Source organism: Charadrius vociferus, unplaced genomic scaffold, assembly GCF_000708025.1.
Source record: "Charadrius vociferus isolate BGI_N301 unplaced genomic scaffold, ASM70802v2 scaffold63, whole genome shotgun sequence".
NCBI lineage: Eukaryota > Metazoa > Chordata > Aves > Charadriiformes > Charadriidae > Charadrius > Charadrius vociferus.
The window spans coordinates 109,052-126,234 of NW_009647579.1; the positions used below are offsets into that span (position 1 = coordinate 109,052).

General features: G+C 37.2%; 1 protein-coding gene across 1 annotated transcript in view; it reads left to right on the forward strand.

Moving 5' to 3' along the window:
- The window catches only part of ERC2 (ELKS/RAB6-interacting/CAST family member 2), a 366,168-nt gene that overhangs the window by 108,716 nt on the left and 240,269 nt on the right, over window positions 1-17,183 (forward strand). Inside the window, exons 4-5 of the mRNA XM_009880932.1 lie at window positions 3,580-3,735; window positions 10,221-10,388. Of these exons, the coding sequence (XP_009879234.1) occupies window positions 3,580-3,735; window positions 10,221-10,388 (324 nt within the window). The remainder of the gene's footprint in view (window positions 1-3,579; window positions 3,736-10,220; window positions 10,389-17,183) is intronic.

Here is a 17,183-nt window from a genome sequence, read left to right on the forward strand (position 1 = left end):
GGCTTGAAACTGTGTGCAGTAAGCTCAACAAAGTATAATGAATATTAGGTAGAAGGCGATAATCTCTTCCCTTGATCTACTTATGGGCTATGTTCATGTTAATGAACAGCCCAGGATGCTGTTTACCTTCTTTGCTGCCAAGTCACAGTGTTGGCACCTGTTAAGCTTGCTGTCCACCAAGATCCTCAAGTCTTTTTCAGCAGAGCGGCTCCCCAGGGAGTTAGTCCCCTCTGGGTACGCCTGCAAGGGTTTTTTTCCTCCCAGGTGCAGGACTTTGCTTTTGTTGGCTTTCCTAAGGTTCTGATCTACCCATTCATCCAGTCCGTCTGGGTCCCTCTGGATAGCAGCTCTGCCCTTGAGCATATTGATTAGTCTCCCAGCTTGGTGTAATCTACGGGGTTTGTGAGCAAGCACTCTTGTCACCTCTTTCAGGTCACTGATAAAGATATTAAACAGGACAGGTCCCAGTATGGACCCCGTGGTACTCTTGTTTCTGGCCCCCAGGTAGAGGACAACCTATTAACCCCTACCCCCTAAGCCTGATCATAAAATTAGGTTTTTAACTTGCTAGTTGTCTACCCATGAAGACCATAATGCCTTAACTTGGATACAAAAATATGGGAGGCAGTGTCCAAAGCCTGGCTAAAGTTGATGTAAGTGACACCCACTGTTCTTTTTTTCATCCACAAATCTAATCATTTTGTCACAGAAGGCAATTGGGTTGGTCAGGCATGATTTACTGTTGGTAAATCCCCACTGACTAGAGTGACTGGCCCCCAACTACCTTCTCCTTCATGTGATCAAAAATGTTGTCCAAGGAGACTTCATAATTTTCCCAGGGAACAAAGTGAAGCTGCGAAGCCTGTAGTTTCCTGATTTTTTCCTTTGGTCTCTTCTTGATCATGAGTGCAACATCTGCCCTCTTCTAGTTGTCAGGGATCTCCCCCAGTTTCCATGAGTTTTTGAAGATGCTGGAGCATGGGCTTGCAAGGACATCAACCAGTTGTCTCGACACTCTTGGCTGCAGCCTGTTGAGTCCCTTCGATTTGTATGGGTTGAGCACTCGCTAGTAAGCCCTGACTAAGTCCTCACTGTTGGTACTCCTCTTGCTTGAACCCTTTCATTAAGCACAGAGGCCCGAGAGACCTTGTCATTGAAGACTAAGGCAAATGCTCGTTTCCTACGTAGTTCAAATTAACTTGAATTTAAGTGCAATTGCTCTGACTTTATGAAGGCAGTGTGGATAGATTATTTTTATGTAGACCTTCTAATTGGGTCAATCTGCGCTATGATTTATCAAATGAACTATTATGTGACAGCTTACTTTTCTAGTCAAACTGTCTCTGTATCCTAAACACTTTAATTAATGGGGATACATGGGAAAGCTCTTTGTGGTTCATTGAGTGTGTTCACGTGACATTATTTTGCAGAGAAGGTGTGAAGTTCTAATGCTATTTTTGGTGGGACTGTTTCACACTGCACAGGTAGAATCCTTTCAGACAGCTCCTATAGCATGAATGAGTATTTTTGACTCACTAACAATGGAAAAGATGTGGGCAAATAAATTTTTATTTACCTTACAAAAGAATAATATTATTAACTACAGCAAATACCATTATTTGAGATGTGTTCTCCCACACAGAAATAGGATTGGCTGAGAATGTGTTCTTTATTTCCTTAGTTGAAGGCATAAAGGATATTCAGGATATTCTGCTCAGCTAGTTGTGTTAAAATCATCTGTATGCACTCCAGCCCAGCATGTTTGGTAAAAGAGCTTCAGCTTCTGAGAGAAAAATCTTGAAGGACCACAGTTACTATAAATTAAATCATGTTATAAGTTTATTTTTAAGTAGAATTTCTCTGGGAGTGACAATTAATCCAAACTTTAATTTCATATTCTGAATACTTATCCTGTCAGAACTTGGAAGACCTCCAGGATTTCAGACTCTGAATATTTTTACTTGTTTATGAACAGCTTTTTGTGCTGCAAACTAAATAGTTAAATCTTTCCCATTCAAAAACCTCTATTAATTTAACCAATGTAAGAAATAAGGAAATAATAAAGGAAAATTTCTCTCAGTGTGACACTTATTATTGACTATAAAGATAAAAGCTAAAATGTTGGAGGAATGATAGTGTGACATCTAAATGACATGGTTAGTCCTTACATAGCTTTGATTCCATATGGATTTGTAACAGTGGTTGCTAAATCTCAAAAAGAAACTGAGTTTCATTTTTGCTTTAGAACCAAAAGTTCAGATGCTTTTTGGAACTTTGTCCAAACTATCCTCTGTCTTAAATTGCTAAATTTGCCTAACTGTATTATGAAAGAAGGTATTACAGGAGTGCTGGTTTTGCTTGCTTTTATGCAGCCTAGAGGAAGCACTAGTGTACTCTTAGAACTCAGGAAAATAAAAGTAATTTTGCAAAAAGACACAGAAACAAAGTTGTAATTAAGCAAAGCCATTCAAGCGTAGCTTGCCCTGGTTAGAGGATCAATTCAATTTGTATTTTTTCCCAAATTAACTTTCCAGGTTAATATCCTGATCTTACTGAATCAGGTTTTTTTGTGTTTTGTTTTGTGGGTGTTTTGTTTTTTTTTTGGTTTTTTTGTTTTTTTGTTTTTTTTTTTAAATTGACCTCAGTGGTACAAGAACTTCACCCCAACCTGTTATTTTTGATGACATTCTTGAACTGATTGTCTGACCACCTGAATCTCAATGTTTTCAATTTCTTAATGAAGGTCTGCAAACAGGGCCTAAAGCAGACTTCCTAATAAGTCATTTTGCAATCTTTTAAACAGAAAATTACATGAGAAATTTGTGTAATCACTTTTTCAATCTTCCTGACTCTCACTGAAGAGATATAGTCAATTTCCAAATGACTGGCAACAACAAAAAAATCACTGAATGTTTTCAGTGCTCTGCTGGCACACATGGCAGACATTGGCTGTGATGTAGAAACTTTTAGTGGTTGGAGTTTTTGTTTATTTTGGAGTCGTAATAAAAAGTGCTAGATACCCTCTTAGTGATGTGGCTGAATTAGTGGAGGAAAAGCATATGAGAAGACAACCTTTCTTCATCTTGACAGCAGGCAGAACTCTGGAAACAGGGAAACAGCCTCAGGCTGAGTCACATGAAGTGGCCTGTCGTCCTGCGGTGAGGATGGACTGGCCTCCATAGGCTAAACTTTGTGTTTAAAAGCTTGGAAGAATACCCAGGCCTAGATGGCTAGCAAAGCAAACGAGGTATGTTATCGTGTACAGGAGGGAAATAGGGCATCTTCCATTCTCCCTTCATCCCTGGCTGTGTAGGAATGAAGATGGAATTTTGACCAGAAGGTATTCTCTGCAGACTATGCAACAGAACATAGCACTGAACGCTTTTTTCTAGTGGTGAAAGAGGTCTAAATTCTGCACTTCATTAAGCCAAAATTAATAGAATTACTCTTGGTTTATGGCAGTATGTGCAATCTGTACTCGTACCTTACTATTTGATGCTCATGCAAGTGCGTATATACTTCTGTTACGCTTCAGTATACGTTTTGTATCATTTTCAATACTCTTTTTTTATAACTTAGGATACAAAAATAGCTTCACTTGAGCGCAATATAAGAGATCTTGAAGATGAAATACAGATGTTAAAGACAAATGGAGTTCTGAATACAGAGGACCGAGAAGAAGAAATCAAACAAATAGAAGTTTACAAGAGTCACTCAAAGTTCATGAAAAATAAGGTAAGGTCTATTAATAAAATAGCTTAATGCTGTTTATATAATGGAAACAAAAGTTTTAACTTGACCCTTTTCAATACAAGCAGCGCTCTGCTTCTCATCTTTTGGTAAATCTCTACTATGTAATACTCAGTAGCTATGGAGGAGTGAAGCATTTTGGATAAATAAAAATGTGTTTATGTTTTGACTTAGCCTTTTCCTTACCTCTTACTATTTCACCACTTCTGCAGAGGCTATCCTAAGTTTATACCATGTTCCCTTTTTCCTTCCCTGGGAATGGTGTTTTAATGTTGCCTTTTTGAATTAGTTCCTAATTTTGACTTGCACCATTTTGGCACAACTTTAATTGTGCATTTTTTTCTGGTTTTGACTGTAGTTTTACAGTAAGGACTGCTGTTCCATAGTTGATGCCAAACTGTAATCTTCTAGTATTTTAAAGACTTGCAAATTGATGACTTTGTTCCTGCAGAGTACCTTTCATTTGAAATTATTGGACATAGATAATTATGAGTTGACCACAAGCAGATAGTAAGTGTGTAGTGATGTGATACATTTCCTGGTATCAAGCTCACAAAACAGTATTGCTTGTTCATGATTTTAAAATACATCAGAAGTAAAGCTTGATGTTCAAAATCGTTGTCTCAGCTGGTCTTTTTACCTCCTTGCATCTTGATGTGCTCAGCTTCTGTCTAGGTAAAGATGAGCACTCCAAATAGCCTTCCTTGTGAGTTCTAATACTTATTTTCTGATATTTTTATAATTGCCTTAAAAATCATAATAAATATGTAGAATGTTACCGTTTCTGCTGGTTTATCCCCAGCTCTGTACCTTGAATGTGTTTTGTTTATGAAGTGATAAAATACTGAATTGAAGTGGTAAATTAAAAAAAAAAAGTTTGAAATTATGGAGTCTGAAGCAGACGTTCCCATTCTTGTAAATAAATTTAGGTTTTGGAAATAGCATTATTTGTATATTATTTATAAGCTAAACTAAGATGGGGTGAAACAAGTCACAACAGCCTGAAGTGGAAACACTGAAGAGGAAAGCCAGCTACTGCATCTCTTGCAGTGATGTTAAAAACTTGACCATAAAGCCAGAATAAAATACAGGCAAACAACTTCAGTAGTCGTGATTATTATGCAATCTTACTTTATTTTAAAAGTCATTCAATCCCAGTTATTTATTTGGGTTCTTACTCTGTTTAATATTTAGGAGTTTTTGTGTATGGGAAAATTGTGTGTGTGAAATTGTAGGGAACTAAGAGGGATTGATTCACTTTTTCTGAAATGTGTACTTGCAGCTCTGAAAAAACTGCTTGGGGAGGAACTGGTACTATTACCTGTCTAGAAGCTATGTAAGCAAAACAAGTAGGAGTCAATTGGCTTAAAAGTGTAGCTCTCTGCCTACTATTGTCTGTTGCTGCTAAAACTACTTAGCAATGTTGCTGTTTAAGTACAAAGTTTGCAATATAAGGTAGATAAATACCATTACCACTCTTTCAGAGTTGGACAAGCTACGATTCAGAGAAAGTATGGAGCTTGTCTCTGGTCAGAGAATGAAAAGGCGCCAACACCTTTTGGAGAATCTGAGTTCTCTGATTTTCAGTTTTCTTTTGTAAATTAGATCTTCGTTATCTTCTTGACAAGTTGCTTTTACTTTGCCTGAATTCCACAGTGAGTATAGGAGTAAGAATATTCACCACTGTGTAGTATTGGATACTAGAGATTATCCATCTCAGAAGAGCTGTTACTGTCTCCCAGTTTGGAAACTTAATATCTTGTAAACTACATCACAGGAAACGCTGGTGTCTTGGGACATTGGGGCATATTTTTATCTTCTCTTGGGGGTTTGTGCTACAGAAGAAATGGAAGTGTTAGTGCCTATGTGGAATTAATCCAGATTTATTTAAAAAAAAAACCAAACAAAACAAACAACCAACACATCAAAGTAGATATTTATTCTGTTGAAAAAAATTAAGCTCTTAAGCTACTGAAAAGCAGCTGAAGTTCCCAAGTAGCATCATCACCAGGAAAATTATTTTTCCTATTTAAACATCACTAATTTCAAAGCAATTAATTTTTAGTAATTTACAGCAAAACTCCTAATGCATCTCAGCAAATCTGTTGATATAAACATAATGTACAAAGCCTAGTATTTTGTTAACAATTTTCTGATGTTTTTGAGAGGAAAAGCTTCAGTATATTTCTATGGCCCAGAAAGCAGACAAATGAGAGGACTATTAAACATGCCTTGTTTTGTCACAATCTTCTGATCTTTGATAAATGCCACATTCTGATGATACTTCGTCTGTTTTCTTTCACCAGTCCTTTTCTTCCACTTAAAATTGAGATTTGCAGCAGAAGATAGTATTTTCATTATTCATCTGAGAACCTTTCAAGGTAGAAGAGTATTTGTGTAGCTGTCAGCAAACAGATCTTATTATACCTTATCTATTGAACCCAAGATTGTTGATAAATTCTGATAAACGGAAGTCTTGACTGATGGCAAAGAGCAGAACAAAACTTTTCTCGCAGTTAACAGTCTAAGGTGCTATAAAGCTCTTAATCTTGAAGTATAACTTGTTTTAAATCTGTTCTTGATTTAAATAAATGGGAAGGTGTTAAATGGAGGCCAATACCGAATATTATTTATTGTACCCGAGTGGCAGAGAATGTTGGGAAGTGTTCCTTTTTTTAACACTCCTTCCAAATATATAGGCTTTAATTTTGACTTGCAATTAAATAAAAGTTGTAGAAATGAGAAAGAAAACGTGCTTAGATTCCCCTCTCGCCTTAGATGAGGACTCTTCTTGCTCTGTTTTTGAAGGGACAAAAATTGCTGTCACTCTCATGACACAGAAGTTGTCAAATCAAGTCTTAAAGTTTTCATGACTAAGGGATAGGAAGCTTTAAATATCTTCATTAAGGATATGAAGAAAACATATAGGTTGATACGCATTTTTAAACATAATTACTGCTTTGCAAGACTTCCTTCTCTTACTAGGGTCCATCCTTTGGCTAGCAGCCAGCTATTTAAAGGAACACTGCTGCATTTTTTCAGGTGCTAGTTTGCACTCTGGAATTTAAGTAGTTCTTTCAGCATTAGAATTCTCATGCTATTGACAGGAATGAGTATGAAAATCTAGTGATAGTTCAGTGCAACTTCATCAAATTACCATTAAGATCAGTTTTAGTAATTGATTAGGCTGTAACAAGGCACTCTGTAATTAATGTCTGCGTATAAGAATTTTTCACACTGTATGAAGGAAGCATGAAAGTTCTAGGTGATCCTGTAGAAGAAATACAGAGGGAAAGAACTACAGCGTTTTTTTTATGGATAGGACTTGAAATGCGATAAACGCTTTAAAAGTAGACCTTGACCTATAACTTGTAGAATCTACAGATGGACTTGTAGAGTCTACTGTATGTACCCGCTTCACTTCATTTGTGTTGCTACTGGTTTTACTTTACTTAAATCCTTCACTTTAAAAAGCGGTTGTCATTTGTGACATAAGACCAGATCCTTATGATGTGTAAATCAGCATAAGTTCATTTAATGGAATTATTTACTTAAAGATTTAGCCCATTAGTCCATTAATTTTAATATGCAATATTCAGGGGAAAAGCTCTAATTGTTTGTTTTGTTTTCGTTTCCCAGTTACTGTATGTAATGTCATCTAAGATTTTGGTGTCGAGAAATAATAATGTAAGAAAAAGGATAATGGTTTTCTGGAAGTGCTGTTGTCTCAGGAACTGAAGTTGGGGGAGATGACTGAGAGTCATAAATTGAGAAGCAAGACAAAGGAACTAGGGTTTCAGGAAAGGAGGTGAAGCAGGATCATATTGGACAATGTTGAAAAAGCAGTGACAGGCAAATTACGCATATGAAATATGTGAGATAGTGGGGAGGTCAGGATCAGAGGATAAACTTGGAGTTCTTTAGATGCTACAGCACTTATACCCAGGCTTGTAGGTTATCTTCATTGTAGTCTTTATAAAGTACAAAAGTGTTTCTGCCTTTGTCTTTTTTTGTACTGAGATCAGGAGATCTCTTGAATCATGACTGTTGGTCTTCCACACTTCCACAGAAAGTGAAAATGTTTGCACATCTACTGGAGACAGAAATTTATTTCATGCCCTGTTTATTTTGTCTTATATACTAATAGATAATGCAGAACTTTAAAAAAGCGAATATACCCAGGTCTAAAAATGTCTTTTTAAAAGTTACATAACTTTTCTTGTTATGTCTTTGGTATTTTTGAGACTTTTTTTTTCTCCAATTGAAATTTTAGTACATTTTCACCACTATACTTTATTTTAATAAAACACCAGCCAAAAGCATAATTATTCAAGCCTTTTTCTTTGGGGGGGAAGGAGGGGTTAATTTATTTTTTTTATTTGAGAGCTCTAGCACATTTTTAAACTCCTGGCAATTTGTAGGTCTTGTAGCCAGAACTTTATACTAAACAGATTCTGTTTCTAAAACACAAAGAACATACCTGCAATGAAAATGAAGCTTTTTTTTTTGTTGATTATTTCTCAGGATGTGGGTTGTGTCATGGAAAAAAGCGGGAAGAGTTTCTAGGAGAGATTAAGCATCTGTGATGTTCACATGGGTCTCGTATAGAGCATGTGATGTAATTCAGATTGGCTGCAGATTTATGTTTTGTCTTTATATCTTGTAGGCAGATTTTCCCATTGTTCATTTTGTATACATTTTTGTCTCGGTTGCTATACTTGCTTACATATTCTGGCAAGGGATGGAGGAAGGTCGTTTGCTTTCAAGGGAAAGTTTTCTCTAGCAGTTTCTTAACTGCACTCTTTCTACTTTCTTGACATCTGTTTTTTGTATGCTTCTTTTCTTATTTTCATTTTTTCAGACTGTGAAGGTGATTGCTTCTTAGTGCCAGTGTAGATTCTTGATTTTATACAGTAGCTCAGAGGTGGTTAGCCAAGTACCTTTACCAGCTAGACAAACATTGAGATTTATAAAGAGAAATAATGATATAGAATAAATATGTTAAGACGTGCGTATGGACTACATTTAGAAGAAACATTTTTTCATGTAATTTTTAAGGATACACTTGCAATGTAAAACAAAATAGAAATATTTTGATCAGCAGTAAATGTTTCCAGTGACTGTGCCATACCACATTGAATCTGTGAAATATTTTACTATGCCAGTCTTTAGGACGTGGTTGAGTAGGATCAGCCTGTGGATACACATTCTTTTTTCCTGGGGATTTTTTAATTGCCTTCCAACTAGCCCTTTTAGATTTCTTGCATCCCAAACGTCTGTTGGGATGCAACTGATGGGAGAGAATGGAAGGAGATCTTCTAGCACTACTATGGTAGTTGCAGAATTGAAACTTGAATTTTGGAGAAAAATTTCTAGGCCTTACAGTCATCAAGAAGACTTTCCAAATCTAAAGGAAGTGTGGTTTCTCTGACTTATGCAGATGCACTGAAGTGTTTTATTTCAAATAATCCTCATGAGATGATATATGTGAACTCATCTGGTGACCAGTGTTATTTCACAGGACTTTAAGAATAGTTACATGTCACCTAATTCGCCATCCTTTAAAATCATTCTGTGTATTGTCCAGTGCTTTGTTCAGATTCATATATTCTAAATCCACCACGCTTTCTCATTCTGCAGCTACCCCTCCTATTTATGATTGTGAAAGGGGAAGATTAATCACAATTCAGTGATATTTGATGATGAACCTTAAAGTCAAGTTCAGAAGCTTCTTGATAGTGACTGGGTTTGTACTGTTTCCCCTAGGATACACTTTTATAATCTTACAGACCTTTCACTCTGTGGACTTTTTTATAACTTTTCCCCCAGACTTCTCTTAAGTTAATCTCTTTGGCGTGGCTTTCCTAGTACCTGAGAATTCCATATGAACTGCCAGGGAGGAAAAAAGGAGGTGGGAATGGTGGGCAGCAACACATTTGCAAGAAGAGTAAGGTTAAAATTCGACTTCTCTGTTTTCCTCTCCTTACTAGATGCCTGCTTTTCCTTACCAGGCTCCTGAAAAACCTTGATTCACTCTGGCGAATGATAAGCCACAAGAATCATGCTGTTGGAAGGAATAGGCTATTGGATTGAATTTATACTTTTATGAACACTTTTTTCCTATGCATTTTTGCTGTCCTGCCAGACTTGCCTTGCACGGGATAAATTCCTTTGAACGTAAGTGAGGTCCATGGTGAATTTATAGGCCACATCATCATGTATAATCTTTAAGAGTTTCCTTTTAACTTCTGCAACAGCAGGGCAATAATTCTTATGACAGGGTACGTTAAATTACAAGATACTTAACTGAAGTTGTGAGTGTAAAATGTCCAGATCTTAATTCTCTGCTAGAATTTACAGGTGTCTGAGTTGTCATATCGTGGTTGTTCACAATTTTCAGATTTCAAGTGCAAGTAGGAATCGGAAATGAAATTAATGATCTAACTTTTTTTTTTTATTCCCCATTACAGATTGACCAACTGAAACAAGAACTCTCAAAGAAAGAATCAGAACTTCTTGCCTTACAAACTAAGCTTGAAACCCTTAGCAATCAGAATTCAGATTGCAAGCAACATATCGAAGTGCTTAAAGAGTCACTTACTGCCAAAGAACAGAGAGCTGCCATACTTCAGACAGAGGTATTCTATCTTCTAATCATAAAATGCAATAGAAATATTTAGTTAATAGCATGTGTCAAGGTGATGATGTGTTTGTTGCAAGTGTGTGTAGAAGGCAATTTGTTTAACAAGAGTGAAATAATTTAAAATCCTTTAAATGCCAATATATTTGGTATCTATTTTTTGGTGGTAAACCAGCTCTGATTCTATAATTTCTTTAGAAGCACCTATGATAGCATTTTATGAAAATGTTTGTGCCTCATTCTCGTTGGCTGTAATGGAGGGAGCTGGGCCTTAATTGCTTGGTTGTTGTGATTTCATTTCTTGTTTCTTCATCTATTAGTTGACTGAGTTTTCCTTTTGGTTACTTTGGCTTGATGCTTCTTTTCTACTGTGTATTTCTATTCTAACGAGTGAAGCTACAGAAGTATTTTGAAGGGATCTGTTGAAGGGTGCATGATATTAATCTGTGGTTATTGTTTTGAGTGCAATCAACATTTATTTTAAAATAGGAATAATTGGAGCCTTTAAAAAAGGCCAGTGCAATAGTTATGTACGTATCTCCAAAGTCAGATCATAAAAATGTGGGTAATGGGATACACAGTTGAGATGGCTGTCACATTTGATGGAATATGTAAATCCAGTGTTAAAAATGTTGTCCGCTAGTTCATTTCCTGGGGTTTTAAAAAACTTCATAGACTTGGAGCACACAATACTGATTGTATTGATTCCTGTTACAACTTCTTCATTGTATTTTTAATGTGTTTACCCCTTCCAAGAAACAGAAATACCTGTGGAAATCAGTCATACAGTGCGAATAGTTTCTCTTCAGAGAAGTAGATTATTTAAGGTATTCAGGAATCTTACAGAATGTTTCAAATTTCTGGCTAACAAAGCTCTTGGAGAAAAAACAGCTTAAACTCTTCATTCTCATGGAAGCAGGAAATAAATATTTCTAAGGTTCCGATTATCCCTCTGTGCTGTATGTATTATCCTCTGTACATTAAGAAGATACAGATGAAATCTTGGAATTTCCAGCTTGTGTTTAATGGCCCAGCCAGCATATGTATATAATACAAAATAATAATAATAGAGCAAGGGTAAAAACTCCAGCAATTTTGGCAGATCTCAATCTAGCTTTTGAGTAGCAAAGATTATGTATTTTAAATCTTTAGCTGTGCAAATCTGTTTTGCAAGATTTGTATTACCTGTCATGCTGCTGAGGATGGTGATGAATTCCATTGGCTCTCCACTAATTTGTCTTCCTAATTCTTTGTCAAACTGGTATGTATTCAAGGTGTTTATAGTCTTATGGCTGGCACATGGGCAATGGTACAAAAGAGCTGAATCTACAGTGCTTTTGATGAAGAGCTGCTCTGCTGGGGTTGTGCAGTCCTGGTAGAGAACCGTTTGGTTTCTGGCAGGTATTCAATTCCTCCTCTTCCCAGTTTCTACATAAGGCAGTTGAGCTTGAATGTTTTATGTGAAACAATCTAAGTTAAAATTAGCTGTAACTGCCTGTTGGTATGTAGGTGACAGTTGGTTGTATTGTGTCTGCTTATTCTTAGTCTCTCAGGGAAACCAAATGAAAAATTAATGTTAAAATGATCAGAGAGGTAGTGTGATAGAAGGTATGCTGTATAATAGCAGAGAGTGAATCCCTTTTGTTTGGCCTAATATCACGTTAATTGGGATATAAGTGATTGTGAGATTTCGTACAAATAATATGAGATTCTTCCAGCTTTCAGTGAAAAAAAATTATCTGTAAGCTAGGTAGATCGTTGCAGATAAGAGACTCAAAAATGAAGCAAAACAACTTATAAATGTCCTCACAGTATATCTTGGTTCTGGACAGTTAAGGCTGTCTCTGCATGGACTTGCTAAACATTAAGCCTGAATTTGTTTGTGACTTGAATCTTCAGAAATTGTGGCTTTTATTTCATATGCATTATTGTCAGACTTTGGTAATTACATTACCTCATAAGTTGATGAAGCTTTTAAACACTGCAAACTATTTTTTATTCCCCATAGAAATCTAGGGGATTTCCATTTTCTGCTTTTGGTATACATAATGGTTTTATAAGACAACAGTTTTTTTGAGTTTCTTTTCTCTTTTTGAGATATCTTTGTAAAGGGAGTTGGGGAAAGCTGGTGAATTGTGTCCACCTCTTACAGGAAGTAACTTTAGTTAACACTTGCTGTAATTGTCCATGTACAGGCAGCTTTTGGCAGAAGGGTCACATAAACGTAACTTCCTTTTTTTTTTTTTTTCTGGGAGATCATATGAAAATGAAGGCTATTGAGTATGGAGTTAATGCCAGACTTTATTTTGGGATATGATATATCTCAAGATGCATTAGAAGCAACATAAAGAAAACAAGTTCCAGTTATACACATGTATTGATGGAGCCACTATTTCAAATGGTTTACCAAATAATTTAGATCTATAATAGCAGATTTGAAATGGGAAACAACTTCACGTGCCTCAATTTCTTCTATTTACGTTTGAAAAGACGCTCTTATATGCACCGTTTACCTATGAGGCAGAGACTTTAAATAACCTGTATTAAGTTATGTCAGCAATTTACCTGATCTCAAAATACTTTAATAATATGCATACTCTGGGCAAAATTCATTACGTCTCATTTTTTTGTGCATTTAAGACGCACTGAATTTTTGTTACTTTCCTGTACTTCATGGTGGAGATGTAGCGCATCTCAAATCTGCTGAAAAAGATCTTTACTTTTATGTTATAGGTAGAAATAAAGCATACTGTGCACCCATTAGTTTCTCAAGCCAGGATTTGTCAGGAAAGAACAGTACTTTTGTTTTTTATTTTAAAGCCTCAAGGTTGTTTTAGGCACGTCAGAGGCTGTACAACTTTCCTTCTAGAAGATTAGATATTCGGGGGTTAGAAATGAAGAGCAGTTTGAGGATTTAAATAATATTGAGGCTTGCAAAAGGTAAGTGGTTAGTCTGAACATACTTTTCACCTCTTTTGTATAGACTGTGAATCAAGAGCCCCTTAAAACTACTGAGCTATCCGGTCTTGTTTCCTGGAATGGAGTCTTACAGCAGCTTTCAGCTCATAAGATAATACACTCATATAACCAAATGCAGGATTTGTCATAAATTGCTGGGTAACTATGTGAGAATGTTACTTGCGTTCTCTAACAATCATGAAAACAAGTGACAGATCTCTGTGTCCAAGCAATTTCACAGATTAGAATATAAGATTCTTGAAGGCTGATGTGCATGTTCTAATGACGTTCTGTTGTTACATATTTTTAAGACCCCCAGGGTTTCAGCACATTCCTTACCACCCTGCAGTATACTAGGGAGTTTTTCTGGTTAAAAATGATTGCTGGGATGTGTCTTCTTCACAAACTATTATGTTATAACTTCCAGACTGGGTGTGCAGTTTATTGGGGAGTGTGTCTGTTAAACTGTGGGCGTTCTGGAGAAATGTGCTGGAGTTCTGAGGAACACACAAGCTGGACAGCGGCTGAATTTGTAGATTGCTACCTCTGCTCCTGTAGGCCAAAGTCCTTGTTTCTTACAAACATTTAGACAAAAACAGGAAGAACAAATCCGTTACATAAGTGACATGTTGGTTATGTGTGAGAAACTAAATGTGGGCTAATTCCAAGTATCAGTGGAGGCCATCGATGTTTTGTTTCTGGTATATCTATTAAGCCGTGTTAAATTAAATAACAAACCAGCAGCAAATCTAATGCAGCTCATACATTTTCTGCAGAAAATACAATCCCTGCAACAAAAGAGCCATGATAGGATGAGAGGCTTTCTGTGGGCTAAACCCAGGATCCTTCTTACTGAAGACCTGAAAATGAGCAAGTGTTATTTATGTGGTGATCCGAGCACGTGGCCTGCTGGTGTGGATGGATGAGGAATAAAAGTACTGCTTTGCCAGCTGGGTTCTCTCTGAGACCTGGGTTTTAAGCTGACGAAGTTAAGGCCTAGACTATGCTGTGGTAGCAATCCAGAAATGATTCTAGACATATAGCAGGTTTTGTTCTCTGCAACTGGGAATGGGGAAAAGATTTTGTTTGCTTAGAGCAACTGGAATCTTCTGTTTCCAGGCCTCAGGTCTTATCTAAAGGGAGGGCAATGGGCTTCCAGCTGCAGATGGGAAAGCAGCTGCAGGGAGATGCAGGACGAATGGCAGCCCTCCAGCAGGTGGAAATCATTATGGAAGGAATTTTGTACTGTATAAGCTATTGTTGGTCGTTCCCTGACGAGTAGGGTTAATAACATTTTGGCCTGCATTAAGCTGCACTCCTTTCTTCCTGTATGTCCACATTGTCTATTTGTAGAACAGATAGTTTTTCTTAATTATCGCATAGAATTTTATGCTGTCCTAAAACATGCTCATAACCTGCCTTGAAGGGCTTCTTTCTGGAGGTGAAAGTAACCATCAAAGTCCAGTTCTCATCTTGAGCTGAGTAATGTATTTGTAGTTGCGGTGTCAACTTCCTGCCTAAATAGGATTACTTTGTAATCACCTTGTTGTAATTAAATCAGTTTAGTAAGTCCTGTAATAACAGAAATCCTCAACAGGTTCTCAGTTACTTCATACCAAGCCTTTTATTATTATTTAGCTTAGTAATCGTACTCTGCAGGTTATCTTCAGGTTTTGAAAACAGCAGCTGCATATGATGCAACAGAATGTGATTCATAGAATCACATAATGGTTGAGGTTGGAAGGGATCTCTGGAGCTCGTCTGGTCCACACACTCTGCTCAAGCAGGGCCACCTAGAGCTGGTTGTCCAGAACCATGTCCAGATGGCTTTTGAATACGTCCAAGGATGGAGACTCTGCGACCTCTCTGGGCAACATGTGCCAGTGCTCAGTCATCCTCACAGTAATGTTTCCTGATGTTCAGAAGGAACCTCCTGTGTTTCAGTCAGTGCCCATTGCCTCTTGTCCTGTCACTGGGCACCACTGAAAAGCCTGGCTCTATCTTCTTTACGTCTTCCCTTTGGATATTTATACACAGTGATAAGATGCCCCTTTCTCTTTTCTAGGCTAAACAGGCCCAGCTCTTTCAGGCTTTTATCATATAAGAGATGCTCTAATTCTTTAAGAAAGCCCTTAATTAGTCCCTTAATTACTTTGTGGCCCTTCATCGGACTCCTTCCAGTATGTCCATGTCTCTCTTGAGCCCGAACTGGACACAATATACTAGGTGTGGCCTGACCATTGATGAATAGAGGGGAAGGATGGCCTCCCTCAACCTGCTGGCAACAACCCTCTTAATGCAGCCCAGGATGCTGTTTGCCTTTTTGCTGCAAGGGCATGTTGCTGGTGGTCAGTGTGTTGTCCACCGGGACCATGAGGTCCTTTTCTGCAAAGCTGCTTTCCAACTGCGTGGAACCCAGCATATGGATGCATGGATTTGTTCCTTCTGAGGTGCAGGATGTTACATTTCCCTTTCCTGAACTGCATGAGGTTCCTCATTTCTCCAGCCTGTTGAAGTCCCACTGAACAGCAGCATCACCCTCTGGTGTATCAGCTGCTCTTCCCAGTTTTGTGCCATCAGCAAACTTGCTAAGGCTACACGCTGCTCCATCATCCAGGTCATTAATGAAGATGTTGAAGAGCACTGGATGGAGTATTGGCCCCTGGGGGTACAATACAGGTTCTAGTTGAGTCCCCTGATTTTACTTGATACTCCTTCACCTTCCTCCATGGTTCTCGCGAGCCAGGTCTAAAAGGGCATGAGGCTTAGGAGTAACCTGTTGGTATTAATTATAGTTTCTTGTAGTTCAAGTACCCCTGGAAGTTAATTTATTTCCCTTTGTTGGTGAATTCTATTAGCGTTTTTTATTTAGTAGAATAGATTATTTTTTGTGTCATTTCAAGTCTGGAATTTTCATGATGTCATAGCAAAATTAGCTCAGAAAATATAGTATAGTTTAAGTTTGAGCTTGTTCTTATTAGTTGGTTTCAGTGATCAGAAATAAAGTGTAAGCAGAGTTATAATGATTCTTAATCTCTGCAGAATGTTGACTGCTGTTGAGAGGCACGAGTAGCGTATCGGTTTATTCAGATAGTTGTTTTACATGTGTTATATAGCAAATCATCAGATGTAAGAGGACATCTGGATTTATTTTTTTTTTATGAGTATAGTTAATTTCCTTTAAGTAATGGTAATTGGATTGGATTTCAGGTACAATGGCACTTTGTCACAGGATGTGAGAAAATTTAAAAGGAACAGTAAGTAAGTTAAGTCTAGATCTAACCATGATGTGCTTTTTGCATGGTGTTTCTGTTGTCTCAGTGATGTCAGTGTTTTGGGTTTTTTTTTATAAGTTTATTTGACTTAAAAAGGTATCATTTGAAGTTTTTGACAGCTGAAACAAAAAGATATAATCCTGTAAAGCAATAACTATCATGGTGGCCAGAGTTGGGAGGTCTGAAAATGGTTTATTGCCAGTAGGAAAAATGTTTGGAACCAGTCCTTAGAAGGTTCACCACCTCTGCTACGTGCATTTCATTTTGTTCCATTTTTAAGGGTATATGTGATAATAGTGCCAAACTATGCAAACTTTTCCTAACCTAATGTATATAGCCTTTGTTTTGATTATCTCTTTATTAATGATGTTAAAACCCTGAGGTCAAATAAAAATGAGCCAAGGTCAGGCTACTCCAGCTACAGAACATTGAAAATGTCACTGTGCTCCACAGAGGATTGTTAAAAGGAAGAATATTAGACTTGCTGAGATTTTCCTTGCTGCTGTGAAAAAGCTATAGATGTTAGTTTTTAAATGAAGCCTTTTAAAATTACTGCAGAG